Source organism: Pseudopodoces humilis, chromosome 29 (genome assembly GCF_049639895.1).
Source record: "Pseudopodoces humilis isolate 2021_Gansu_Grassland_sample_001 chromosome 29, ASM4963989v1, whole genome shotgun sequence".
Taxonomy (NCBI): Eukaryota; Metazoa; Chordata; class Aves; order Passeriformes; family Paridae; genus Pseudopodoces; species Pseudopodoces humilis.
In genome coordinates this window covers 379,594-407,509 of record NC_142228.1, presented here as the reverse complement: position 1 = coordinate 407,509, position 27,916 = coordinate 379,594, and the positions used below count along the sequence as shown (strand labels likewise).

Sequence of the window (27,916 nt, the reverse complement as noted above, 5' to 3'; positions counted from 1 at the left end):
AATTTGTATCATTCCCAATTTATTAGGCATAAATTGCTCTTTAAAACTGCTTGTATCATACACTTTCTTTATCATCACTGCACAAAGGGCACCAATTGCTGCTGCAGAATGCTACAGAGAGCAGTTTGGACTCACTAACGTGGCACAGCTTTCTCCTCTCAGAAACAGACCCTGGAGGAAAGGAAAGTGTTCCTAGAATGGGAAACTGAAAGAACAGCTTAAAAAAATAAGGAAAAAAGACAGATAATTGCACATTTTTGCATCCTGCTTGGACCACACTTTACAAAATGGTTTTCAAAGTGATACCAGACTGGAGATACTGATCTGAGACAATTATTTGATACATTTGACCAAGGTTCTGATTGTATTAAGGCTTCCAGTCTTCCCACTCTCACAGGATTAAGGGTTTGATGTTTCACATTACACTTATATCTACATTTCTCTCTTGATTTTTCCCTTTATTAATTTTTATTCTTCAAAGGGGAAGAACAAGTCAAGGGGTGCATGAAAAATGAAGCAAGGTGGTGCTGACAGAAATACAAAGTAAACACTGACCTTTCCAAAACCGGGTGAATAAATTAACTCATGGTTGGAACATGAAAGCATTTGATGAAAGCTCTGATCCTGCAATGCAATTCTCCTGCAGTTGCACTCTGGGCAGGGACAGGGGTGTTTCACGTGGCCTGACACACGCCCAGTCCTGGTTGCTCTGGAGACACTGCAGCTTTAAGGTCATTGACACTCCCTGGCATTTAAGTTACACTACAATATGCAAAAGTCTTGAACAGCCTGTTTGTCAACACTGTCCTTGGAGAACTTGGAAATGAGGTTCAGCACTCTGCTTACCGAGAAAGACCCAAACTAAGACACATTTCTGGAGAAAGAACAAGACACCTCCTCATTAGTACTATCCCCACATCTACTGGCTTCCATACAGCAAACCACAAGTCTGTCTTCCATGATATTTTTTCCAGCAAGGGGGAGTCCAAAACCAGCATTTTCTCCTCAGTCACTGCTGTAAGCGTGTAAGAGCCAGCTAGTCAGACTCAGCAGCAGCTGGATACTGCACTGCCATGAACTCTGCTAAGTTCAGGTCTGAGGTGCACTCGTGGTGTCAGTGGAGAACAACGACAGTGCTGGCTCAGAGATGTAGAACCCAGGATGCCAAGGAAGGGGAGAACACGACAGTACCAGTCACACACACTCAAGCTCAGACACTGGCTCTTGGAGGTTAAAATTCATCGCTTTCCACGGCGTGGAGCTGCGTGTCATCCGCATCTGTCATGCTGCTCTCCTGGGACTCGTCTGTGCCCACTGTGGAGGGAAAAGAGACCCTGGGCTCACGGGGCTGTCCCACTGCAAAGCTTCCCCCACTGCCCAGCCCATCAAAGACAGGGCAGCCAAAGCATTAAAAAAATAATTCCATTCCCCCCACCAGGTTACCTTAAATTACTTTAATTTTTCCCATGTACCCTGAAAGGTGAATTCAGCTGAGGCTGTGGAACTCTTCCACACTTTCTCTGCACAGCCAGGGAACCTGAACCGTGACACAGCCCAACACTTATTTTTGTTTATGCTTATTGGACAGATTAAGCTGTTGGTTTATTTTTCTTTTTTCAATTTTTGTTTTTTCTTGTTTGGTTGGTCTTTGGGGTTTTTTCTGTACTGCTCAAGTGTTGCTCAGCAGTTCCAGTCTCTGTCTCCATCTCCTGGTCAGAACAGGCTCAGCTCAGGGAGCCGGGGCTTGAAATTACCCCACTTACAACAGCAGGGAGAGAAAAACTCTAGATACCTCCAGAAGTGCAGTGCAGACTACAGTTCCTATATTAAAAAGCACACAGGACCAATAAAAACTAAAGTGATATACAGTTGTCACCATTTCCCTATTTTTCAGTTGAAAATCTGGAATTGCAGGACACAGCATTTGTCTAATAAGAATCCAAATCCTGCTATATTTCCTTCTTTGCAAGAAGAGAATTAAATTGCTTATTAGCATTTATTTCTTATCTCCATTTCAGCCTGCAGATGGGTCAATATTTATGACTATGCATGTTTTATGGAATTTAAGATCATAATCAAAAGCTGAGAGAAGAAAAACCAGGGCTGTTCCTTTCTTTACTTTACTCCCCATAGTGTTTTATTTTCTCTTGATCCAAATCAAACTGCTTCCATGACCTTCATCAAAAGCCACCTTTTATGTTCAGCACACCAAGTACTTTAATCCAACATCCAATTTAACTTCTGAGAAAGCATCTACAGACAACTTCAGTTGCCATTCATTTGCTCTGAAATTATGATTTATGATGGAATACTTGCAGCCCTGGGAATGTCTTGCTCTCCTGGGACACTCTTAAAGCCACCCATGATTTGCATAAATTTAGAGTTATCATGATCTCTGTCCTACTAAAGGAATCTAAAGGAATTTCACAACCCTTTATGCCATGCTTTCTGTAGGGAAAATGAATGATTTCTGAGTGAAGAGCCTCTAGAGTTCTTACTCACTGGTCAGAAATGTTTCACTTGTTAAACCTAGCACTGCTGCCACACCTGAGTGGCAGCAGCTGCTGAGCTGCCCGGAGCACAGACCTGACTCGTAGGGGTAACATTCACTGATCTGCTCCTCGCGCGTGATGGGCTCCTCGTCGTCGGGCAGGTAACGCTTGTCAATGGCCTCCTTGATCTGGTTGTTGGCTCCTTTGGGATCCAGGTCCATTGCCCAGGAGAAATTCATTAGGGCCAGATGTGTCTGACCCAGCTTTTTATAAACCTAAAAAAGCAGAAAAGGCTGTATTTACATGAAGCTGCTACTTGAAGGTTTGGGCAAGGAATGTTCCAAGCCACCATTCAGTGATGCTTTAGGGAAAGCAACAGAGGGGGGATAAAAAAAATTATGTGAGCCCCAAGGGAAATAAATTTTTGTAGAAATTACAAATGTTCCTATTTAAAAATAAAAAATTAAACCAGCAGCTAAGAGATTCTTTATCATTAAGAGCAGATGAGGAAATTACTGATCTGTGTTGAGCATCTGAACAGTGAAAATACTTCAATTTGTCAAGACCTGGCCACTCTCACGTCAGTTCAGAGGTCCAGCTACTCCTGGACAAATAACACATTTCAGCACAAATCCTCTTCTCTGTCCAGTTTAAACAAAATAAAGAAACCTTGCTGATAGAGAGCACTCCCGCACTGTGGTGGAGGGAAGTGTCTTGATGCTTCCAAGTGACCAGACACCCCCAGCAGAAAGTTGCAGGAGTTATTTAAAGCTTATCAGCAGAGGAGGTGGTGGGAAGGATTTCTGTCATCAGATCACTTCTCTGGCATTTCACACAAGAAAGGTTGGAATGTAGCTGTTTATTCAGTATTTCTGACACAATGCTTGAGAATGCGATTCAGTATTTTAATAGTTTTATGTGCAAATAACCAGCTCTGCTGAGGGATGGACCATCATCTCCAGCTCTTTAACTGTCCTCTCCATTTAAAAGCTGGCACATAATACAGCTGTGAGCACTAAGCCTTATTTAAAGCTTTGGGAATTTTTAGAATACTGCTCCAAGTGGAAGCGTCTTGGTGACAGGCATCAAATTTTCTCATTAAGCAGCCAAGGAAGCCACAGAACTTATGATCACAGTGAAGTTTTACCTACCTTTCCTATTAAAAAGTAAACAAGAGACTCTTTGGGAACAATCTGTTTCAGTTCTTCAAGTTCTTGTAAAGCCGACTGAAAGGTTGGAAAGAGTGCTTATATTAGGCATTTGAAACCAAACACTTTTAGTGAAACTTCTACTTTACTTTTAAACTAGTTCTCGATGCTGGAGCTGTTTACTCTGCAGTGACAGTCACCTGGCATCATTAAGAAGTTCAACTGAAAAATATTTAGTCTGCAGTTTGAAATAAAGAAAACCTTTAAGTAAAATTTTCCCTCTCAGTGTGCACACACATTTCTGAGGCAAGTTTCGAAACAGCCTTGGCTTGTCCTCTGGAGCCAAAAAACAGTGGCCAGAGGAAAAGTCTCTGGATAAACACTGTGGGAAGATCTTCTCTTATTCTAAACAGGGGTCAGATCAGAAGGGGATCAGCCCAAAACTGCTTCACTTCTGACTTTTCACTCCACAATACAACCTTGGAAACAGCTGGCTCTCGTTGTAGTTGGATATGGGGCACTTGGCTGAGTTTTTTTTAGTAATTTAATATAAACTCATGATAGTGGGTCAGACTAAAATAATAATTTTAAAAGCAACACCTTTTGGCCCCAGATTTTATTACAATCAAAACATTTAACACACGACCCTGGTGAGGGTGGCACCTGCCAAAGCAAATGCTGGCCCATGTCCCAGGCTCTTGCTGCAAGCCCTGGTGCTTCCCAGGGTGACCTGAAAACATTCAGCCCCCGAGGCATCCCCACTCCCAGCTACAGCAATGTCAAGGCTGCCACAAGCACCAAGACTGACCTTGTACTTCTCATTTGCAAATAACACCGAGGCTCTGTGGAATTTGCATAGTGGGTTCTTGGGGTCAATGTTGATTGCTTTGTTCAAAGTGTCCAAAGCCTTCTCAGATTTTTTCAGTGCATGTTGGACCTGGCAGACAAAGAGAGAACAATTCCAAAAGGGGAAAAATAAAAGCTCATCTGCTGGGCAAGGACAAACCCTTTAGACTGTGTTTACTTACAATCTGCTCCTTTAGAAAAGGATTTGCCAATTCTAAACCAAGTCTGAACAAGCTTCCTCACAGGCAGAGGAATCCTCCTCACCTCCTCTCCACACCAGCCCCTTCTCCCCACCCAAGTGAAGTGCATGTACTTACTACTCCGATGTGACACAGCAGGACTGAGCTCTGAGGGTTGATATCAAGTGCTTTCTGGAAATGCATTTCTGCCAGACTGAATTTCTCCTGTTTGTAATAAATCATTCCCAACCCGTACCTGCAGCAGAGAAACAATTCTGCTAAGTAGCACTGGATTTTAACCAAATTAGTTTCTGTCAGTGAGCATGACATGGAAGGAATGGTTTGAAGCTTTGCCAACCCCATCTAGGGTGGGAAGGGATTTCTTGGGGGAAGAATCTGTCTAAAAGTTCTTTCTTTTCTTTATCCATTGGGTAGCTGAAGGACTGATGTGTGATACTCAGGAAGACTGGCTAAGTAACTGCTAAATAAAAAGCACACAAAAGTTACTATCACCAAGTGACTCACAGATCTAACTTTTACTGCTTTATATATTAAAAAGCTGTAAGAAACTAAGTGTGTTCTAAGCTATGAAGAAGCTGAGATCTCATCTCTGCAGCTGCAACTAAGGAAACATAATGCACAAAGAATGCTGCCCAGCAGAACAAGATAGCTGGGTTAATACAGCCTAAACAATCCATGAAAATAAAAAAATATTCCATTTTTTTGCCTTCCTTGTGAAAGTAGCCACCCCATCTTCTGCAGGAATGGCTTTGCTCTCTTCTAGGATGGAAGAGGGGTAGGTAGATGGTGGCTGTCCCATCCCTGCAAGTGTCCCTGGCCAGGCTGGACAGGGCTTGGAGCAACCTGGGGTGGAGGAATGTGTCCCTGCCCATAGCAGGGGGTGGGGCTGGATGGGCTGTAAGGTCCCTTCCAACCCAAAGTGTGACTCCATGAAATTATAGCAGTGGCAGCATCCAGGAGATGCTCCTCCATAAGGAATTTTGCACCACATGGAGCAGCAGGGGACAGAGCCAAACTTACCAGGCATTGTAGTGCCGGGAATTGACTCTGATGGCGTTTCTAAAACAGGCCAAAGCTTTGTCCAGTTCTTCTGTCAACACAAACTCGTGGCCCAGCAGGGTGTAGGCATAGGCATAGTTTGGATCCACCTGGATGGCCCTCTGGAAGAACTTGATGGCAATGTCGTGCTCTCTTTGCAAGCTGAAGCAGTTTCCTGCAGCACACCAGGCCTGGAACAACCACAGGGCAGGAGCAGAACCCCTTTTTACAACTCTGAGTTTGACTAAGCTTGATCTGAACACATTTATCTGTATTGCTTCAGATAACTATAAATAACTTACTCCTAGACTAAAAAGTAAAAACAGGAATAAATCAACAGTTAGTTGGGACTCATTCCTGTGAGGGAAGCAGGGCTAAATACACCTTCCAAAATAAATAAACAAATAAGCAAGCTGAAATATAGAAATGGAGAATGGGCACATCCAACAAGTCTGCACCAATTAGATCCTCTCATGACTTATGACTAAAGCTTTTGAAGCTGTTGAAAAGGCCAGAAATAAAACATCTTTGATATTTAAGAATGACAAAGGTGGGGATGGTACTTTATTTCTTCAGCTCCCTCTAACTGACAAATCTGGAAATCTATAGAGGAAGAATTTTAGCAACAACCTCCTCTTTCCCTGCTGCTCAGCACCCACCACGACTGTAAATACCACAGCCCAGGGTTCCTCACTTCCCCAAATTTTTAGCATCACTGTCAAAGCACATAACTATTTTCCACTCCTTGGATTAGAATCTGCATTTCCCTTTATCCTGACTGATCTTACTACAAACACCAACTACTTCACTGGGTTTGAGTTTTCCACTCTTAGACAAACAGGACAATATGAATTGGATTTCCTCCTCCACCAAAAAGATTTCCAATATCCTCTATAGTTTTCTCAATTCTTAAGAGCACATTTATCAATTCACATCTTTTATTTTTACTGTGGCATTCATTGAAAGATTTCTGGGTTTTGGCACATCGTGACTACATTACCACACACCCTGCAGATTAATGGACTTTGGTACTAAAATGTGCAACATCATGTCTGCAAATAAATTCTAGAACAAATATTTTAAGTGCCAGTGAATTAACTATAGCAATTAAAAGGTACAGGAAAAAGATATTCCTTATCCCTGCACACTGGCAGCAGCAGAAGTGACTGACTAACCTATGATCTTCCTGGCTGAATCATGCCAAGGCAAATTTAAATAACCATTAACAGATAAAAGGTTTCAACTTGTTCCACATTAAGTTGATATTCAAAGTTTAAGGAGCTATTTCAGTCATCAGCAGTTCAACAGACAACCCTGCCACCTCCCTCTCCAGTTTTGCCACGTTCAGGTGTATTCCCACTGGAGAGTACACTGGATTAGAGCTCAAAGCTCTGTTCTGAATCATTGATTTTACCATGTACAGCTCCCCTCTTCTCATTCAAGCCCACAGCATTTTATACCTCTGGTGAGTTTTTATCCATGTCTGTCAAATCCTTAGAAAGAACTGAAAGGGCAACATCTTTCTGCAGATGCCAGAGTGTGGTTGAATAGATTTCCATGCCTTCTACTCTGTAGTTTTCAATCCTCCTCACTTCTGAAAATATTCTCTCAGCCTGAGAACAGAAATGAAACTTAAAATAAAATTCCACCCACTAAGGCAGAGCACAGAGGCCAAGGTCCAAGGCTTCATGTCCAGCCTGAGCATCCTCTTTGCTTTTTAAGTGTTCTACACAGAGCTGCAAGTCCTGGAACTTTCCTTTCAAGGGAAGGAAGTGACTGTATCCCAGGATACTTATGCCAGCAGGAATGCAGCCAGCTCTCCCTCCTGCTGACTCAGCTGCATTCCTGTTTCTATCCATGCTTGAGCAAGGCAAAAACATCCTCCACAAAATCAGAAAGAGTGCAACAGACTTTCATAGGCCAGTTGTGATTGTGAACCATCCCAACAAAGAGTGCCAGGATTAGGGGCAATGGTTTTACACTGCCAAGAGGGCAGGGCAGGATGGGATATTGGGCAGGAATTGTTCCCTGGCAGGGTGGGCAGGCCCTGGCACAGGTGCCCAGGGAAGCTGTGGCTGCCCCTGGATCCCTGGCAGTGCCCAAGGCCAGGCTGGACAGGGCTTGGAGCAGCCTGGGACAGTGGGAGCTGTCCCTGCCATGGAAGGGGTAGGAATGGGTGAGCTTTAAGGTCTCTTTCAACCCAAACCATCCTGGAATTCTGTGATTAAAATCTGTACCCTCACCTTTCTAAATAATCTGTGAAAGCACCCAGCATGTTCCATCTCAAAACAATCTTGTGCACAGCTCAAAACTCCTTTATCTCCTGCACACATTCTGCCAAGGAGTATTTTAAAAACTTAGCAAACGGGCACATCAGCTGTCAGGACAACAGTGCCAAGGAGAGGCGAACTGTGGGATTACCCTTAACTGCTCACTTCTGATTCTGGAGCAGTTTGGCAGGACCTCAGCTGTGCCAACGCTTCATTTGTGAGGCTGGAAGGGAAACTGGGTCACTGATGTGACCAGAATTAACTCCAATGGAGAGAAGTTTTTTGGTTTAGAGCTCAAACTATTGAGTGATCTATTCTAAAACCGTGCAGTGCAAACAATTCCATCAGCGCAGCAGGAGGCAGAGACAGGACACACAAGGAGGAGACCCCAACAGTCGGATACAAGAGGAAATAACATGAAGAAAAAAATTTGAGTAAAGCTCAATTAAAAAGCTCTAATGAACCAGATTCAAGATCTAAATCCATGCCAGGTGTAATTTTTATATTTACCCATTTACCCCAACTGCAAACTTCCCATAGATTTTTCAAGAGATCTGCAGGTTTTGTGTAAAACTGCCAAAGCAAAGAGAGAAGAAAGAGGAAGGCCTGGCCCCAGGTCCTACCTGCATGTATTCTGCCAGCTCAAAGTAAGCTCTCCCAATTTGGCACAGCACCCAGCCTGTGTTGTAGTGGTGGGATGGCAAATGGCTCAAAATATTGATGGCTTCTTTGCAGTTGTACGAGCACAAGGCTAAATAACCTTTCCCCATGTCCCGGAGAAGGCTCATCAAACCTTCTAGGAGAAAAACACAATAAATAAAAGTGGGGAACAAAAGGGAAAAAAGACAGCTGAGATTTATTTACTTGGAAGCGCTAATCCCTAAAGCTCTCCCTTGTGCACTGCTCCTGAACTCACCTATGGAAATCCTTCAGGAGTTTCCAAACAAAGTTTATACACTCTTAACATTATACACTTAATTAACATGAGCATGATATTATGAATATCGGCCTCTGTAAGGGAAGCCAAAAAATAATGAGTCCTTAAACTCTGGGGCTCAGGACAAGTGGAGTTCTGCATTTCCAGCAGCTCTTCAAACATTTCTCTAGGTCTGAGCCATTTCCACAAGCCTGGTAGCCATGGATACGATACATCCTCTTGCTGCCTGGAAACATTACTGAGCCAAAAGAGGGGAATTCAGCATTTTGTCTGAATAAATACTTGTTTTTAAACAAATGGGAAATATCAAGGGAGAACAGACTACATAAAGCTCCTGTTTGAGGGGAGATGACTGGGTTATGAGTAACTCCTTTGAATCAGTTTCCAAGGAAAATAATACTGTCATAAATTACATACTTTAAAATTTTCAAGTTATACTTTATAACAACATAACACTTATAATAACATTACTTGCTCTATTATCATAATTAATACATTGTATAATAATTTATAATACTTGATATATCAATACTTTGAAAATACTTTAGTCATTAATAAGGACCAGAGCTTGCAAGATGTATCTGCTGATAATTACCACTCTCAATATTTCTTCACATGTTTCTAAGCTAACAAGAAGATGCTGAATTAAATCAGTTTTTATCTATTATACAAAGGTGAGAGCTGGAGGCTAAATGAAATGGGAAAGAAGGAAATACTGAAGTAACATTAAAACCCAAATAGATCAGATTTTACTCTATTACAGTCCAACAGTGCTCAAACAGACCTGCTGCTGCCTTCTGCAGCGTGAAAGCTTGGATTTGTGGTGCAACAGCGGAAATTTTCCCTTCTGAAATGATGGAAGAGTCCAGTTTGGTAATTTCCAAACTGTCATTTAAGTTTGGTTGAGTTATTCCTCCCTTATTTGTTTTACTTTTTGTTTTTCTGTTTGGAATCTTAGGTGGAAACTTCATTTTTAATTTTTTGCTATTTTCCTGTGAATAAGAAAAGTGAGAGTTACATATAAAAAGAGTATTTTAAATTCAGAAATCTAAACTTGAGAGTGAATTGTGTAAAATTATGTGTAGCAACCATGCCCAGCTAAGCCCTGCTCACTGCAGGATCTGCTCTTAAACTGCTATGAGTATGTGGAAAACAGCAATTGGCACAGTGGCATGGGTGAAGGCAGGGATTTGCAGCACTGGGAGGTTTGTACCTTGGTTGTAGAACTATCACTGGTGAATAGGCGAGAGCTTCGTCGAGGCAGCGCGTTGGGTGGAGCAGCAATGGTTGGGCTCAATACCTGAGGTGTTGTACTGAAAATAGAAATTTAAAAATTACACATTGGAAAGCAAGCTTCTTTGCTCCACTTTTAGTAGTAATAGCTTCTAGCTTTGTTTTAACCAAAAATGCTCCAGAACTATAATTTTTTTACCTTGTCTGTGGGCCAGAGCTCTGTGTTTGTGCAACAAGAATTGGAGTGACTTCCCGGCTATTCCCACTCTGGGAGAAGACAGATTTTGTTCCAGCCTGGCTGATCCTGCTGACAGTCTGCACAACACAGAGTTTCTGCAGGTTTGTTATTAAGTCACTCAGGAGTTTTCATCTCTGCTGCACCAAACCCAGCCCACTCCACCCACCAAACACTGCACAAGGAGAAACAGAATTGTTTTAATAAAGGTGAAGGTTCCCCATGCCAAGGGGAAACCATCAAAAGTGTTTCTCCTTCCTGTTAATAACACCAAGTCTACAAAGCTTATGCACACTATCTGAAGATATGGAATCTCCATCTAGTGGCAAGAAGAGATATATGTTAAAGTGCTTGTGCAAGAACAAAAAGGGAATTAAAAGACATTGTATTTAAAGGCTTTTTCCTGCAGAAAGTTGTAAACATATATATATGTATAGAGAGAGAGAGAAAGAAAAAGATTTTTAAATGATCCTATTACAATCCCTTTCAGAAACCATTCACAAACTGCACAGCACCGCAGCCTGTTTTCAGAACCGATCCTCCTCTTCCTATTTTTTAAAAAAAGCTTCAAAAAATTATCTTCCTGCCCACTCCAGGGACACCAACGTTCAATTCAGGGATGGCAGTTTGGAAGAGACACTGGAAAGGGACAAGTGGATCAACAACAGCACAAGCAATGCCATTTTGTGCATTATCCAAACTCTAAAGCTCTGTCCTTCCCTTCCTTTCCCAGATTCTGTTACCAGAGGATGGTTCAGGTGGCCAGCAAGGAAACTTGCCTACTCAGACAGGAAGCCTTTGGATTCCTCCTAGTGCTCCATTCACTTATGTGTTTCCTAGGAAACTGCCTCTGTTCAGCCACAGCTCCACCAAACCTTGTCTGACACAGAACTGGAAGAGCAAAGTGGAACTGGCACAGTGACTATTTGCACTGGACAAAGCATGAAGCAGAATTTGTTTATTAAAATGTATTAAATATTTGTGTTTTGGTAGTGGCACAGCTCCATCTCGGCAGGGCCTAAATGTGGAGTAGTGAAATTTACACCTCAGTGCTGTTGTGTCACACTCAGCAAAGCAACAAAACAGCAGCAAATCCCACTTGATTCCCCAAAGCTTTTCAGCTCTCAGAAGAGCTGCACCTTACTAACTTCATTTCCATTTTCAGATTCATGGAAATTTACCTCCCTATAAGTGCAGAGTCCACCACAAGCCATTGTTTTCAAACGGTCCTGAGCAAGTACAGGATGGGAATCGGATCAGCCAAGCAAAGCACATTCCTAACTGACCACTTTAGTACAGTTCCCACATTTCCCTTTCAGAATTTGCAAGGGGAGCATCAAGATTTGTCCAGAGCAAATGCAGCAGCTCAAGATCTACTTTTTGAGGGATCCAACACTACTTCAAAATACTGCCCCCTACAAAACACCAACATCCCTCATGCAACTTGTAGATTTACTAAAAATACAGGGAAAAATCCTCAGGTTTTTGTTTTTAGAAAGGAACAAATAGTTCTTCAACTGTCACCAACATTCCACCTCTCATTTATCACTATGGTAACTACAGCAGTTTCTTCCTGAGGAAAGCGGACAATTTTTAGTTTCCCTTACCCAAGCCTTTGCTGAGTGAAACAGCACCATTCTCTCAGTCCTTCACAAACCAGCAGCAGGATTTTTATTACTCTGCTCTGTAAACTACAATTCAAAAACTACTTGCAAGAGATCAGTAGCTCTCTCGGGGCTTCAGAAAATACATTAAATAAATAAAACAAGAAGTCCAAGTCTTCACACTCTACCCTGCAAACTGAAATGTTTGAATCTGCTGTTGTTTGGAAGCTTCAGTGCTTGCACAACTCTCTGTGATGGGAGGTGGACAGAACACAGAGATCTTCCCTAGGTTAGTCCAGCAACTACAGCCTGGGCATCTGGGGGGGAAAACTTAGCTCACATGTTTTTTTCTCTGTATTATGGATTCTTCTTTAAAGTGCACTGCAACGTCAGGCTCTCAGAAGAGCAGCTGAGCTCCAGAATGCAAGGTACCTTCTTTGAAGGTGCTCCAGTGGATGGCACATCAATTACAGAGGAGGAGTTGGTGTAGTTCTGTAAATAGGATCCATCTCCAGGGCTCGGGGTTTCTAGTGGCAAAATTCCAAAGCTGAGAACAAACCAGAGAGGAAGGGTCAGTGTCTGCATGTGAGGCCTGGAGAGCTGGTCTGATGCAGGGGTTAAAACAGAGAGCCAGGTCATGGAATATCCTGAGCTGGAAGGGACCCACAGGATCATCAGGAGTTGTACTTCAAGAAAAGCTCTTTACAGCAGCCTTTCATAATGAAATTTATTCCAGAGCAGTTGCATATTCCTTCAGAGATTTTTTTTCAAGTGAGAACATGACAATAAGCAATATTGTCAATCAACAATTCCTCTCCAAATAACCAACTGTTTGTTTAAAAACCAGAAGAGATCAACAGTAGGAGCAAGAGCAGCTGCTGAAGTTGTCTGGGTTTCCCTGTAGAGCACTGTTCACAAACTCCACCACCACGTGTGTCAGTGTGCTGTGCAGCACCAGCCCTCCTGCTCCAAACACCCGCAGCAGCTCAGCCCTGGCCATCAGAGCTTGGCCATCCCAAGGACTTACCTTGGAGTTAGTGGGCTCAAAGTTGCAGGTCCCCCCAGCAAACTCCGTCCAGTTTTTGGTTTATTTTGAGCCTGTTTGGACAATATGGCAGTTCCTGACCCCAGAGGGACAGAATCCGAGGAAATCACGGCCGAGTCAATGTAAGACATGGAAGAATCCGAATTCAAGGAGGAATACTTTGAATTGGAGGATTCTAGGTTGATTCTGTTCAACTCCTGAAGAATAAAAGGCAGCTCTTAGGTACTTAGGGCATAGTTTAATTAACGCTTTTCAGTTAAGCTGGAAAAAAGCACCAATTTTAGCAAACGATTTTACAATGATTCGAGCAAAACTCACAATTGTGTCCTGGGGTGTCTCCATGAGGACACTCTCAGGCTGTCTGTGGGATATGTTATGATTAGACACCAACGTTGTGCAAGTGTTGGGCAGACAGCTGCTGAAGTTCTGTAAGGATGTTAATTTAAATGTTTGGTCAGGGTCTGGCTTTTCACCTGTAACAGTGGAAGGAGATTAAATAGTTATTCCTGAGTCTAGACACTGAATATTCAGTCTGAATCATGAACAAGGGACAGAGGATTTGGGAAGTGTTTTAAACATTTCCTAGAATCATAGAACATTTGGCTTGTGTTGGAAGGGACCTTAACGAACATCTCATTCCAGCCCTCTGCAATAAGCAGGGACACCCTTCACTAGACCACGTCACTCTGAGCCCTTTGGACTAAAACAGAAGTGTTCTTCCATTCTTCACCTACAAAACCCTGGACAATCAATATGCTTAATAATTTTCATTTATTGTTTGTTCAAGCTATTCTCAGAAACAGTTTCGAAGTGTCTCCTAAATGTAGGCTGGAAAGCACACTTGGATTGTTAGATCTAAAAATATATAAATAATAAGGACAGAAGAAAATAAGACAAATTTTAACCAATGGCAAAGTATTTTAAATTAATGGTTGCTCACAAAAATCTCTCCAATGAATTACATGAGTAAAACAGTTGTGCAGACTCACCTATTTCACATAGTGATTCAAAAGGGGACCAGAGGAAAGGATTTAAACTAAGGCTCTTTTGGTAACATTCTGATCCTTTGGCAAGCCGGTCTGTCTTGCTGCAAAAAGAAACAGTTCACAGGGAAACTTCAGAACAGCACTTTTGTTCAAGAGACTTTTCCAGAAGAGGAGTTGAAAAACAAAAACACGTTGAGAGGCATAGAAACATTTCTCATTTTTCAAGCCTGAGAAATACTTTGTTCTTTTGAAGTTACTTGACATATTTAGACACAGTTGTCAAAAAAAGTTACATAAGCACTACAATAGCTTGAGAATTTTCATTTCTAGGAAGATGCAGTTCTTTGCAACAGCTTGCTTCCTTTTTGCCAACAGTAACCTGATTGCCAGCCTTCCAGCCATCTTAAGTATCGATGGATAATATTTTTGCAAAGAAATTAGGGCTAAACTGAACACTTAAGTATTTGGCTACAAAGAAATAATCTTGAAAATAATTGAGACGAGATATAGTAGAGAAGAATCCAAGAGCCCAACTACTCCCATTCAATCAATCATTCACATTTACTGAAACCTTTCTTGCATCCTGGCAAAATCAAAGCACTTAAATTGTCAAGTTATTCTGCCTGGCACCCTCAGAACATTGATTTGAAGGTAAGAGCTACACACATACAACACAGATAGTAAAAATCTAAATGGTAACACTGAGAGACAAGCTTAGAGCTTTCCTCAGGGAAGAATACAGAGCAAATCCAAAGGTATATAAAAAATTCAGACTCTTGGATTGCATTCTTATCCACCTGGGAGAGAGGAATTTGTGCTTTCAATCTTTGGGTGAAAACTAAATCATTCTTGCATTTCCAAATCAGACTGATTCCACAACTATCTGCCTGAATAATGGTGTAATCCAGAGAGAAGTGTCTCCTGTAATGACCAAGGATATGTTTGGCTAAACCTGGGCTTGGTCAAGTAAAAACCTTCCAACTTTACTGGGCAAAATGAAAAAGCAACCTTACCAGTAGACATGTCCCAGTAAGGAGAGTGTAAAGCATGCAGAGTCACCAAACTCCATAACAATGTCATCATGGCTTTTCTGTTTATTCAACACTCCACCAGACAAGATCTGCTCTCCTTCTGCAAGCCTTTTTAAAAAACAAGAGGTTTAAAGGGGTTACAAGGCTCACAGTACTGGAAGTCCAGTGTTTTCACCCTGCTGCAAACAAAAACAGAAATCCACTGTCAGTGTTCACAGGTTTTAAACCAAAAACCAGTTCCTGCAAATGAAGGTTAAGTAACCAATGGATTCCTCTACCACAGGGAGGTTCAGGGCTCTGCAGTCAAACAGCTCTACTGGGAGGGAAGAGAAACAAAACAAACCCAGAGGCACAAAGTGGCATGACTTTTCCAAAAGTGATCAATCCTAGGATAAAGGACAAGATAATCTTCAAGATACTTGATCTTTGAAGGTGCTTCACCTAAGCTAAAGCAGTGCTTAATTTGGTTTTGTTTCCCAAAGAAATACAATCTGTAAGGCCGAGTTAAGAGCCAGTATCAGGATATGGCAAAGATTTTGGAGCCTTTCCTCCTTGCCAGAAGGGCTCAAAAGGAGAACAAAGGCTCAGTTTGCACCTTCTCCACCTGCAGGAGCAGCACTACTCACACAGAATGAGCCACTGGTTGTCAGGCTTCAAAATTACTTTATACAACTGCTGAGGTGGGAGGCATTTTTCAGGCATCAGAGTCCAAACACCTGGTCTGAACAAACAAACCACCTTTTCTTGACACCACTTGAAATTTTACTTGTAGGTGTATGCTTCTATCAGCACAGACCATCCCCACAAGAAAATAACAAGCAGAGCTGTATAAATGAGCTCACATTCTCTCTACACAGCTTGGCAATTCCTGTCTAAGTTACTCAACAGCTTTTAGAGGTTTTTGCAACACGGCTCATTAGATCGTATCTGAAAACAAAATAAATTGAACTTATAATCTTTTGTGCTGAGAGACCAATGAATTTCTAGTTTATACAAGATGACATGTCCAAAGGATAAATCCAAGCAAAAAAATAAATCCATTTGTAACCCTGGACAGAACACGAAGGATTTACTTACTTGCTGAGGTCCACACAACATTTTGCAAGCAGGTATTTACACTGTGGGGTGGTACAGCTGTGTCCCTTTAGGAGCCTGTAAGCTTTGTAGGCCTTTCCTGAGCGGTAGTAACACGTTGCCAGTAAAAACAGTGCTTCTTCTGAGTGTACTGGAAAACCAAATCATCAGTTAGATGTTAATCATTTTAGTACAAATAATTTTGGGGCAGGGAGTAAAAGCCAACTATGGACAAGGTGGAAAAAAAATGGGTATGGTACTAGAAATTAATTCCTGAATGAAGTCTTCTTCATCTGTTGGTGATTACCAGAGTTCCAATACCATTCCCTTGGCTAGTCAGCTCAACTCTTAACATCTACAAGTGTAAAGGAACTTTGATCCTTCTGGCTACCCAACCTGAGTAAGTGATGAGCCAGTTTGTACTTAGAACAGCAGCAAGCCGAGCAAAGCAGCCAGGCCAGAGTTACTTTAACAACCTGTCGGCCACACCAAGCCTGACTTGGTTCAGTGTCACCACACCTGCCACCAACACTCTGCACTACTTTAAGGAGTGCATAAACACTGGCACAACAATGGCTGCTACAACAGCCTCCAGAAGGAAGATCTATTCCAGCCCAAGTAGCCAGTTTTAATCCCAATTTCAAGTGGTCTTTTTCCATTTGCAATTTTTTTTCTGTTCTTGTTCTAAAGCATTCAATGTTTTACCTTCACATCTCTCAGTGGAGATTTTCTGATTTTAATGACTATTAAAGTTGGTCAGTTACTGGTCTTCACCAACACTGAATCCTGACCTTTCTGCTGCCCACTCTCATTTCACTGGGAACGTGGCTTAACAGCATCATTCAGATGCTTTGGCTGCTTTATGTTGGGAACTAGCAATAGGGACAAGCTCTCCTACAACCTGCACAGGGCTTGGGGCAGCCTGGGACACTGGGTGGTGTCACTGCCCATGGCAGGGGTGGGACTGGATGGGCTTCGAGGTCACTTCCAACATAAACCACTCTGGGATTCTGTGATTCCATAAATCCTTTTCCCAAGCTGAGATCTCATAAGTTTCTAAATTCCGGATGAAGTAGTCAAGCATCAGGAAAAGTCATCTCTATTTAAACAGAGAACAAGAGGGATCAGGGCAGAAACACTTCCTTATGGCAGAGACTGGAATTATTTAGATTTGATGTTGGCTTCCTGATACTGCAATGAATTACGTACCACGCTGAGGACGTTCTACTCAAAGACCTTGACTTGGCATCCAGGCTTGAGACTGAGGTCAGACCCACTTGTGATTACACCATAAAGGACAGAATTAACCCCTGAAGAAACTTTAATCCTTTCTGTAAACTCACAGATTTTGTACATCCATGGTGACTTAACTCATTCTCTGTACTTCTCCAAATGTTACACTCACCCTCACACAATGATATTTTAAATCAAAAGCTGTGTATGAACATGAGCAACTTCAAACTGCAAACAATTAATAACCCACATTATCTTTTAACTTTTCAGAAGACATTATCCTGCAAATGGAATTCAGCATTAAACAAACAATTTTGATGTCTGTTCACCCACCCATAGGGAAATCTTTAGAAAAATCAATATGAGCACTATATAAAAACCTCTTTGGGAATCTGCCCAAATCCTCTGCTTCACTGGAAACTGACTATTTTAAGTTTTTGTCATCACCTGGACAGTGACAATGGAAACAGAAGACCCAAACAGAGGACATTTTATTAGCCTTATCCTAAAAACACCAGAAGACCTTTTGAAAATTCAAGTTAAATCAATTTTTATCCAGTACTTTAGCAGACTTTGAGAGCTCTGGGAAATGACCAAGCCACAGATGTCCCATCAAGGACAGGAACTGCAGGTAGACTTAAAAGAAGTTCTTCTCTGGGTGAAATCACTCCTGCCAACATGGAGCCATTGCATTCAAGTTCTGCAGCTTCCACTCTGCAGAGTAACCACTTATTTTAACCAGGAGCCAGATGTTTTGTTAGCAGTTAATTGCTTGCACCAAATGTCAGTATTCACGCTGCTTTCTCTCAGCACTGCTGGCCACTGAAAAAGGCTGTTTGAAGTACTCTTGCAGAGAATCATTCTGTAAAGATGTGCCTCTATCAAGTCAGGTCTTTTTCTCCTGGCTGCTGCAAAAAATGGATTCTCTTTGTTCCTAAATCCTTGGCAATTACCTTCAATCTACCATTTCCCTGCACCTCACAGTGTGTTGTGTTCAGGGGAGCTCTGTCATCCCTCAAATACTATTTTCTTCATGAACACCTGGATTACCAGGTTCCATAACATTCTACACAACATTACTCATTTCAGCACCAGATCAAACACCTCAGATTCCATTTGTAACCCTGACACAAGGAAAAAGAAGCCTTTATTTCTCAAAACTTAGGTTTGTGTTTCCATTGTTAAGAACTGCATTGCGGGCATGGCAGGCAAAATACTTCATTACAAAACAGAGCATGAAATAGCTTATACAGTTTAATTCAAACTATAAGCTCAGGTTGTTTAGCATGAGAAATGGTATGATGCTTGTATTTTAGCATAAGGATTGAGGTGTTTTTTGTGTTAGTGATTAGAGAACAATACCTTTCAAAATAGAGAAGGAAAGCTGACCACAAGTAACAAGGAGAAAGAAGTACAGAAGAACAAAAAGCTTCTCTGAGGTCATGGAGAGAAGGTTAAAGAAATTAAAGGTGCTAGAACACACTGACAAAGTGTTTAAAGGACCCAGAGGAAGTACAGATTTGTGTTACTGCTGCCTGCTCACTATCCAAGATACCCCAGCCCTGACAGCTTTACAATGAAGTAACAATTAGCAGGGATTCAGCAGGAGATACCTCTTCCATATGCTCTGATTCTCACTGTCTCAATTTCACAGTACTTTTCTCTCACCATCACAAGACTCTCTTTGAGCCAATCAACATATCTGAGCAGCATTATTAGCAAAGACAGCTTTCAATGTCAAGCCAATTTGCAGAATTTGTGTGCTGCATCTATCCTCAAGTGCCCTTGGAAGACATGCAATGCCTGAGGGTTACTAAAAACCCCCAACATTCTCCTATTTGTTACCATAAACCAGATCACTGTAAACACTGCATTCAAACACACAAATCTGAGTTTAATTTTGAGGAGATTTTACCATAAAAAAACACTGCTGCTGTTACATGATTTGATTTTCCAACCTAATTGCAAGGCATTCCTCTGCTTTCCCCAAGCAGAAAGCTAAACATTATCAGAACAGCAGGAAAACAAAGCAGGAGCAGAGGCTCAAATATCCCAAATTAAAAATGAAAAAAAGCATCAGCTTTATAATTCCAAAGTACACACCTTCTGCATATAACCTTTCTGCGAGGAACACGGCATCGCGGTACGCGTAGTGGTTCAGTGCTTGCCAGATAGCAGCCTGCAAGGCAAGAAAATCATCTTCATTTAGTGGGGATGCTTTCAAAATTAGAAAAGCCCATTAGCTCTTACTGTCAAAAGGCAAAGTTCAGCTTGGTTTTATAGAGCCCTAAAAAGAAAGGGGAGGATGAACATGCCAGCCAAGTTGTATTTGTTTCAGCTATTAGTAAGGAGGCTTAAAAAAACCCCACCAAACTGTGCACTGAAGTCATGAATCAACCTTAGAGTGTTCCTCACTCGTTACCAGACACATCCATCCAAACCCCTCAGAAATTACTGAGTTTTAGCCTGGTGCACAACTCAGCAGGAATTACTGCAAACTACCACCAAACAACAACACCTTCAGTAAAGACAAAACCAAAATCCAACCCTAACTGGTCAGAGTACCCCATTAAAGCATCTCCCCAAGATGCCAAAGCAAAACCCAACAGGCCCAGAAACTTGTCAGTGTTCAAGATGAGACTGGTGTTGATTAAACATCCTAGTATAAAGGATCTTCCCTGAAGAGGCATCAGCGTTCCCTTAAGGGCCAAGGTGAACAGGATCCAGTGCTTTTTGTGCAGCTTTTTGTGGGGCCTTCAGCCACCTCTTCGCTGCCACCAGCTGTGAAGCAGCACCCAAGAACAAATGCAATGCAAATGAAATGGACAACTTGTATTCTATAGCCTCAGATGAACACAACCTACTTTTGATTCTGCTCACACACACTTGGCCAAATCCTGCTCCTGGGTACTGTTTACTTTTTCATGATCACCAAGTTTGGGTTTGTGACAACCAATATTTGTGCAGACTGGAAGGATGGCACAACTCCAGAGAAATAAACATGCACACAGGGGTACAAGCTGCACACCACCAAAGCAGGTGTCATTTACTTGCACTGCTGTCACCAGTAGCTGACAAACAAGAGCTGTCCAGGGCTGGGATAAGAGGGTTTCACACAAACTGCTCGGCCAACTTTCTTCAGATCACATTAAAAGTTGTCTGTTATCTGTAAAAGAAGGCTGGGATTTGAAAAATCATTTAAGACCTGTTCAGCCTTTCCTCCCCACCTACTCCAAGGGTGCTGTGCATGCTCATCAGACTTTGTGCTCCAAGGTGGGCAGGGTTGGGATCAGGACAGCAGTTCCTTCCCATCTAGGGTCTTTGTTTCAGTTCCAAAGCCCTTTTTCATCAGCAGCAAAGAGCCATTTTGCAGTAGTTTTGCTGTTACTGATCCCAAATGAGATCTGAATTTAGGAGTTCAAGGCACTGTGATCTAGAATTTCTCTAATACTCATCAGCAACTAAAGAAAAACAGAATCTGCATCTAAAACCCATGAGACACACCAAAACTAAAAGAAATCTTCCACAGGAAAGCAATACTGCCCTGAAGAGCTATTCCCAGTGGGAAAGACAAGCACCAGTTTGATCTAAAAAAAATAAAAAATCCTAACATCACCGAGTTACATGTACCATATGCTACTTCTTCCAACACAAACTTGACAAACACAGGGTGTGAAAACTGTGCAAGTTCTCTTCACGGGAAGCCCACACAGCCGTCATGAACAGAACACACCAGAGCTCCCAAGTACTACAGGGAATATTATACACAAATCCCTGCAGAGAGCCTGTTTTCTCCTATCAGTCGATCCCAAGAACACACTTAAGAAGTCAACAGGTGCTTTTAAGCTTGTGTGAAAGTATTTGGATGTATTAAAAAGTGAATTCTCTTCATTTGATCATTGCAATACAAACACACTATTGTTTCTCTCTGGTTGTATTTCATATTTCAGATAACTGAGCCTCAGAGCCTCCTGAAATGATTACTCCCTGCTGCCTTGAAAGGTTCCCAGGCTGAAGGTGGCTCCACACCCCACAGACAGAGCAGGACAAACAGGGAGATAAAAAGTCAGGGTTACAATCTTTTAAGCCATCCTGAAGCCAGAGCAACCCAAGGTCTCCCATTTCTCTTGCTCCCAAAAGCAGCTCTTCCTTCACCAAGTCACAAGTGACATTTAGATGAATCCAGCCAAGTTGTGGCAGGTTAAAAAGCCTGGCTTTGCAGGGCTGTAACTCAGCCAGCTGGCAAAACAAAGGTGTGGGGGTGGGAGTGGGAAAATCAGGATCACCTGACTGCTCAAACAAGAGCAAGTTGCCAGGAACAATCCTGCCAAAGGCTAAGACGAGACATGAGGGATTTGGGGCTATGTCACAGCCACTTTATAAGAGTTACACTACACACTGGCTCAAATAACTATCTTTGTGGAGCAGAGTACCAGCGAAAGCAAGAAACGGGCTAGCAGAATCTCTGTTCTGTAGCAATTATCAGATTGCAGCCCAAAACATGCCTCCTGCCCTGAAATGACCCATGCTGGCATCTGGATCCTCACACACACTCTCCTAAAAGCAGGAAAAGGAAAAAAAGGTAGCAGGGAATCAGCCATACCTATGCAGCAACAGTTTTCCACGGGAACAGATGTCTAAACCATGACTGTGCCTGACAAAAGAGGATTTCTTGCCCACCATTTAGGACAGGAACATTAATCTCAATATAGCACAGTAGTTTAGTTTGTTCTAGAAGAAGCACAATGCACGTGCACAGCACTAGTGGCACACAACTGCTAAACCACACCAGAAGAGTCTTCTCAGCCCTGTTCTCAGGGCTGCATCACAGGAAGGAGAAATGTTGGAAGTGTTTCCACATTTTATTCAAGTGTGCTTGTAGAGACAATGAACCTCCAGGTCCTAATCACCCTTTTGAAAAATAATTAATTTGAAATGCAAAATGAACAGGGAATTCCAAAACTACCATACACAGCCCTGCAGCAAGGCATCTTCAGAGAGGAGAGCAGGAAAATAAAATCAAGGTTCAGACAGGTCCATCTTCTACCCAGAACATCCTGTGCATTGTCCAAGTGTCACTTTATATCTAAGCCAAACAGCTCTTAAGAGATGTTCTCTTCTGACAGTTATACAGCCTTGGAAATTATTTTCCAAGCTGTTTAGCCTATATTGCCATGCTAAGCAGATTCTGCCATGATTTCAATCTTCAGGGTGGGCAGGGAGGAGGAGAGCTCTGGGATGGGCTGTGCTGCATTCCCCAGTTACACAAACTCTGCCCGCTGAACAAGCACACGTTGGTCCTGCAGTTTGCAGCCAAGTTCAAGCACCATTCCAGTGAGTCACAGCAGATGATCACCTTGAACAGCTGAATTCCAAGCAAAGTGCTCATTTTCTTTCCAAGATGTTTTTCAGAAGTATTTCGAAGGCATCCAGCCTATTTCTCAGGACATGGGACTCAGTGTTTTATGTTGGAGCTGAAGGGTTTTAAATTGACTGTATCAGGAAGTATAGTACAGGGCTGTAAACTCTGGCACTTTGTTCAACTTAAAAGAATTTTAAAAGTTAGCAAAAACCTAACCAGTGGCCAGGATGCCTTCTGGGACATGAATTTCATTTAAAGCACAAGACATATGAGACTACATACAAACACAAATTCTGTTATTTATCTGTCACACTGTGACAAATAAGTAACATTGAGCTGTGAGAATGTAAGGATGACAGGTTTTTTCCTGGAATGCTGAGCCCTGTAGGTATCTGAAAGATTGGGAGAGAACAGACAAACAGGAAAAATTTCTGCAATGACAAAAATGAGTACTGTCACCTTTCCCAATAATTTAATTTAAGAAAATTATAAAAACAGAGCTAAGTATGTAGACTTCAGCTAAACCGGGAATTCAAAAATGCAATGGACTTTACCCAGTCACAAAGAAGTCCTAAACTTACTAGCACTCCTGTAAGCAAGAACAGCAGTAAAACTGAAAGCAGCAGAACTACTGCTAAAGGAATGATCTGTCATTTAAAAGCAGAATCTAAATAGATATAGTCAATTTAAATAGATATATTCAACATAGCGAAGCCCCATCAAAACATCCAAGCTTGGAAGAGGTTAAGAATGGAGAACAGCATAAGAGAGATCTTTACCTTGCTGAAACTCTACACATTTCTCTCAGGGAGCTCTCAGAAGAGCAGATATTTCCACTTGGTCAGTCTAGTTAGCACAGCACAGGAAACATTTGGTATTGTTTCCTGTCAGCTTCACTCATTCACACTGCAGCAAGCATTCTTGCTTCCTTTTCTATTGTAATCCCATGTTTTCCTAGAATACCCAAGTGGTGCAAAACAACCAGCCCAGCTCCAAAGCTAACACCAATGCAGGATGGCCTCTGCAGGAGATGGACCAAGTGGCCAAAAGCATTTCCAGCACTGCGCTGACCCTTGCTCTCAGAGGCGATGAAGAGAGCGGTGACATCAAGGACACAAACCCTGGTCTACAAGAATGCCCTCACAGCCACCATCTTCCACAGACAGGGTCAAGTCAGCAGCATGGCTTTCCACAGGAGCCTTTCTTCCCCTTCCACCTTTTCATTAGAAAGAAAAGAGTCAAAAGCAAGAATTCTCACTATGTTAATTACAGAACACAATCGTGCTCTAACAAGACACTTCTGCCAGGAACCTCTCACTGTAACTAGAAAAAAAGCCAAAACATCCTGTTAAAATGATAGAAATACATTTTAAAAAAAGAATGGGAACATGAGTAAGACGACTGATTGATGAAGATGACGAGTAGTTAGAGAATGGGCACACAGGAACTGCAGAAGAAAAAGCAGCTCTTAATTCCGTGAATCACGACTTTTGGATGGGAAGGCTGAGCACAAGAACAGGAAACCCATCAGAGCAACTGCAGTGAGACTGAAACACGAGAGGAAAACGAAAATTACATTATTTTCTCTCCTAGGTCTCCCATCAATCCGAAGGAATCAACTCCTTGGGAAGAAGGAACGTCCTTCACTCGCACCACACGGAAGGATCCGAGCACGCTGCGAGCATTTAAACACGACACGGCAACAAACGCAGAAAGGTGAGCGAAGTATCAACAGGTCTCCCGGGGGATCCGCGGGGGGACCTTTCGTGGGAGCCGAATCGGTTGAGGAGCTGCGGGGAGACCGACACCTCCCTCAGGGGCCCGGGGAGCAGAGGGGCGAGCGCGGCCGGCCCGGGGATGGGGACGGCAGGCTGGAAGGGGAAGCCCGGCGGGCTCCGGCGGGAGGGAGGGCGGAGGAGCTGAAGGTCCTGCGGGCCCACCGGCTGAGGGGCGGCCGGGAACGCCCCGGAGCCCCGGCCCCGGAGCGGGCGGGGCGGCCTAACCCGGGCCGGGCTTTGGGGCCTGAGCCGCCCGGGGGTCGGTACCTGGACGGGTTCCTGCAGCACCGTCATCCTGCTTTCCCCGGCCTCCGCCTCCTGGTCGCCGAGCCCGAGCGGGGTGGCCCCGGTCCCGGCCCGGCTCAGAGCGAGTCACGGCGGGGCCCGGCCCGGCCGCGGCTCATTTGAACCCGCACCGACCGTTACCGGAGCGAGCGAGGCCGGCGGGCGCCGAATCCGCCCGAACCGGCGGCGGAAATACCCGAACCGTCCGCCGGAAATAGCCGAAGGGGCAGGCGGAAAGAGCCGAGCCTCGACGGAAAACAGCTGGGAAAGCCGCGCTCGGCAGCCGGGAGGAAACTAGTCGGCGCCGGAGGTGGCCGAACTGCGGCGGAGGTGGCCGAGCAGGAACGGAGATGGCCGAGATGGAACGGAGCCGTACGAGCTAGGACGGAGATGTCCGAGCAGAGACGGAGATGGACGAACGTGAGGCGGCTGGTGAACCTCCGTCAGGGCCTGTGGCTGGTCCCTCAGAAAGCCTTTGCTCTGGAAGTTCTACCCATGGAATGTAGAACTTGTACTTTGTGCCACAGAACGGACTCTGGGGATCCCCAGCTCTGTCGGGAACCGCCGCGTTTTTCGGGGTGCTGTTCCAAGGACTCCCTCCTGTCATCACCAGCGCATCCTGAGCCAGCCCGGCCGCCTGCGCTGCGTTTGGTTGGTGGTTCCCGTGTCCCCATTCCCAGCATCGGGGTCAACACGGCCCAGGTCCTATCCCCGTCACTGAGGGGTCCATGCTGATGGTGCTCTCCAGGTAGGTTCAGCCACGATATCACAAAATCGCAGGATCATGTGGGTTGAAAAAGACCTTCCAGATCATCGAGTCATCAACCTGTGACTGATCGCTGCCTTGTCAATAGACAGAGCACTGAGTGCCGCGTCCAGTTGTTCCTTGGACACTTCCAGGGACAGCGTCTCCACCAGCTCCCTGGGCAGCCCCTGCCAATGTTTAACAACCCATTCCGTGAAGAAACTCCTGGTGATGTCCTCATATCCAGGATTAAAACTGGCAGACCGGGGTATAAATACAAGGCAGGCCAATTAAAGCTTGGATGTGGTTGAAAGTGTGATATCTGGCACATATTTTGCTTTTTTTACAAAATAATGGAATAAAGATGCACAAGTAAACCTCAATTTATTAAAAATACTGACCTATCAATAGACACCTGCAGCTAGCAGAAGCCTTCCTTCTCCAAATCCTTCTGTGGGCTTGCTGAATCAGCCGTAGGAGCACCCCAATGCACACACACCTACACACAGACTCTGTGCTCCATCCTGCTCTGTTCAGGGCTTTGCGCTTGCATTCAGGCCCGAAGGTCAGATCCTGATGTGCTGCCGAGCCCACGTGAGCAGGGGCTGTATCTTTAGTTGAGAATCGAAGCTCTGTGTGGAGTGGGAGAGCTCAGCCTGCCTCCTTCCCCACTTCCTCTGCATTTCTGAAAAGTGTAGTTACAAATTTGTTATTGGCAGCAAATCTGCAGTTGTTTGCTTTCAGGGTGTGAGCAGGCAAAGCTTTCTTCAATCCTTCACCTGAGACAAACCCTGAGATGGATACCTGGCCTCCTAATCAGGTTGATCCAAGTCATTTTGCCAGATAGGAGGGTGTGAGTAACATGGCAGTGAAGTGTCTCCTCCCCTGAAGGCCTTTGGCCTCGGTGATGTTGATGATGGTGGTGTGTATATATGGTGTGAGGCTCCAAGCAGCCTTTCAAGGAGCACAGTCCATGTTCACCCTCCTCCTGATCTCATGCACTGCAGATAACTCCTCCTGGGGATGAAAGCTGGCTCCTTCTGTCTCTCCCATTCCCCAGGGCACAGAACTCCTGACATCCAGACCTTCTTTGGTATGAGAGTCTGTCTTATCACAGCCCGAGGAGATACAGGCTCTCTGGAGCATGGGGGCTCCTTGTACTACTTCTCAGAGTCTCCTGGAATTCATGTAAAACATCCAAACTGTAAAAGGTCAGTGTTTGCTATTGTCTTTGGAGATCTGGATTTAAGAGACTCCTCAGTCCTATGGTGCAGTTCTGCCTGTGGGGTCGCTCACTGGCACCCACAGATGCTTTTATAAATGTCCATGGGACTAAAGCTGCTTTCTCTGTGGAATCCTCAACTTTCCCAGCGGAGAAGGGGAGCAGCCTTGCCAGGGGAAGAGGCATGGAAGCACAAACAGAGGTACAGACAGACATACTGTGCCTGTTCAAGTGCATCATTCCAACCTGCTTTGCTACAAACCAGCTCTGCTTTATCCTAAAGAGACACAACAGATCCTCCAAAGTAAAGTGTGGCTGGTTCTTCCTCCAAGGGGCCTTCAAGAGCTGGATTTTTCACATAGAAAACTATTTTCCTGTACTTCTGTGGTTTCCCACTGCTTGCTTTCTGTCTGTCCCTTTGAAGGTCTCACTTTGGTTTTAATTTAGTGTTACTCCTTTCAGCATTGAAGATGGGGGCTCAAACAAAAGGCCTGTGTTCTGCACAGAGGAGTGAGAGTGCAGCCTCTTGGCTTGAAGGGCAGCAGTATCACAGCTATTGCAGGAATATCACAGCTAGCAGAGATATCAAGGCTAGTAGGGATATCATGGCTTCAGTAGGAGTGTCAAGGCTAGCAGGGATATCACGGCTGTAGCAGGAATATCATGGCTATAGCAGGGATGTCATGGCTCCAGGGTCCCCAGTCCCTGCTGAGGATTTCCTCTGTGAGTTGAGGCAGGTCCCCACCTTTCCTCTGCTCCATTCCTCTCTGCTACAGCACGTTCTGCTGCAGGAGTTGGTGCCACATTGGTGACAAGGACAAATGTGACCCCAGAGCAAGCAGGGTCCCTTCTGACCCTGTCACCACAGCCCTCTAGGAGGTTAAAGCACAGATAGTACATTAAAAACATGAGGTGCTCAGATCCTGCCCAATGGAAGCTGTAGGAATAGCAGAGAGAGGAGCTCAAATCTAATCTTGCATCTATAAACAGCTTATGTTGCTTTTTATGAGCAGTTGAATCAAACAGTGGGGATTGAAAGCAGCTGTTAGTCATTGCACAGGAACGAGCGAGTGGCAGCTGAAGTCAACACATTGGAGCAAAAATGCCTTCAATTTCTAGTCAAAGTCAGAGTGAGGACATTGGAAGAAGGAA

The 27,916-nt window shown here is 43.7% G+C and overlaps 1 protein-coding gene across 4 annotated transcripts; it reads right to left on the bottom strand.

Moving 5' to 3' along the window:
* Positions 1-2: 2 nt before the first annotated feature.
* On the bottom strand, positions 3-24,998 carry CDC27 (cell division cycle 27). 4 transcript variants are annotated; one of them, XM_088068084.1, is made up of 19 exons: positions 24,780-24,998; positions 19,476-19,551; positions 16,143-16,290; positions 15,048-15,173; positions 14,038-14,135; positions 13,367-13,521; positions 13,031-13,245; positions 12,436-12,550; positions 10,364-10,497; positions 10,145-10,244; positions 9,716-9,923; positions 8,618-8,787; positions 7,185-7,337; positions 5,707-5,915; positions 4,804-4,921; positions 4,449-4,577; positions 3,644-3,718; positions 2,587-2,767; positions 3-1,314 (listed from the first exon to the last, which is right to left on the bottom strand). In XM_088068084.1, exons 1-19 carry the CDS (start codon positions 24,804-24,806, stop codon positions 1,232-1,234), a joined length of 2,520 nt encoding a protein of 839 aa, XP_087924210.1. In that variant the 5' UTR covers positions 24,807-24,998; the 3' UTR covers positions 3-1,231. The 4 variants fall into 4 exon arrangements, with proteins under 4 accessions (XP_087924210.1, XP_087924209.1, XP_005532501.1 ...); XM_088068083.1 differs by having other exon boundaries at positions 8,618-8,790; positions 24,780-24,997; XM_005532444.2 differs by having other exon boundaries at positions 8,618-8,790; positions 10,364-10,479; positions 24,780-24,997.
* Positions 24,999-27,916: the final 2,918 nt, after the last annotated feature.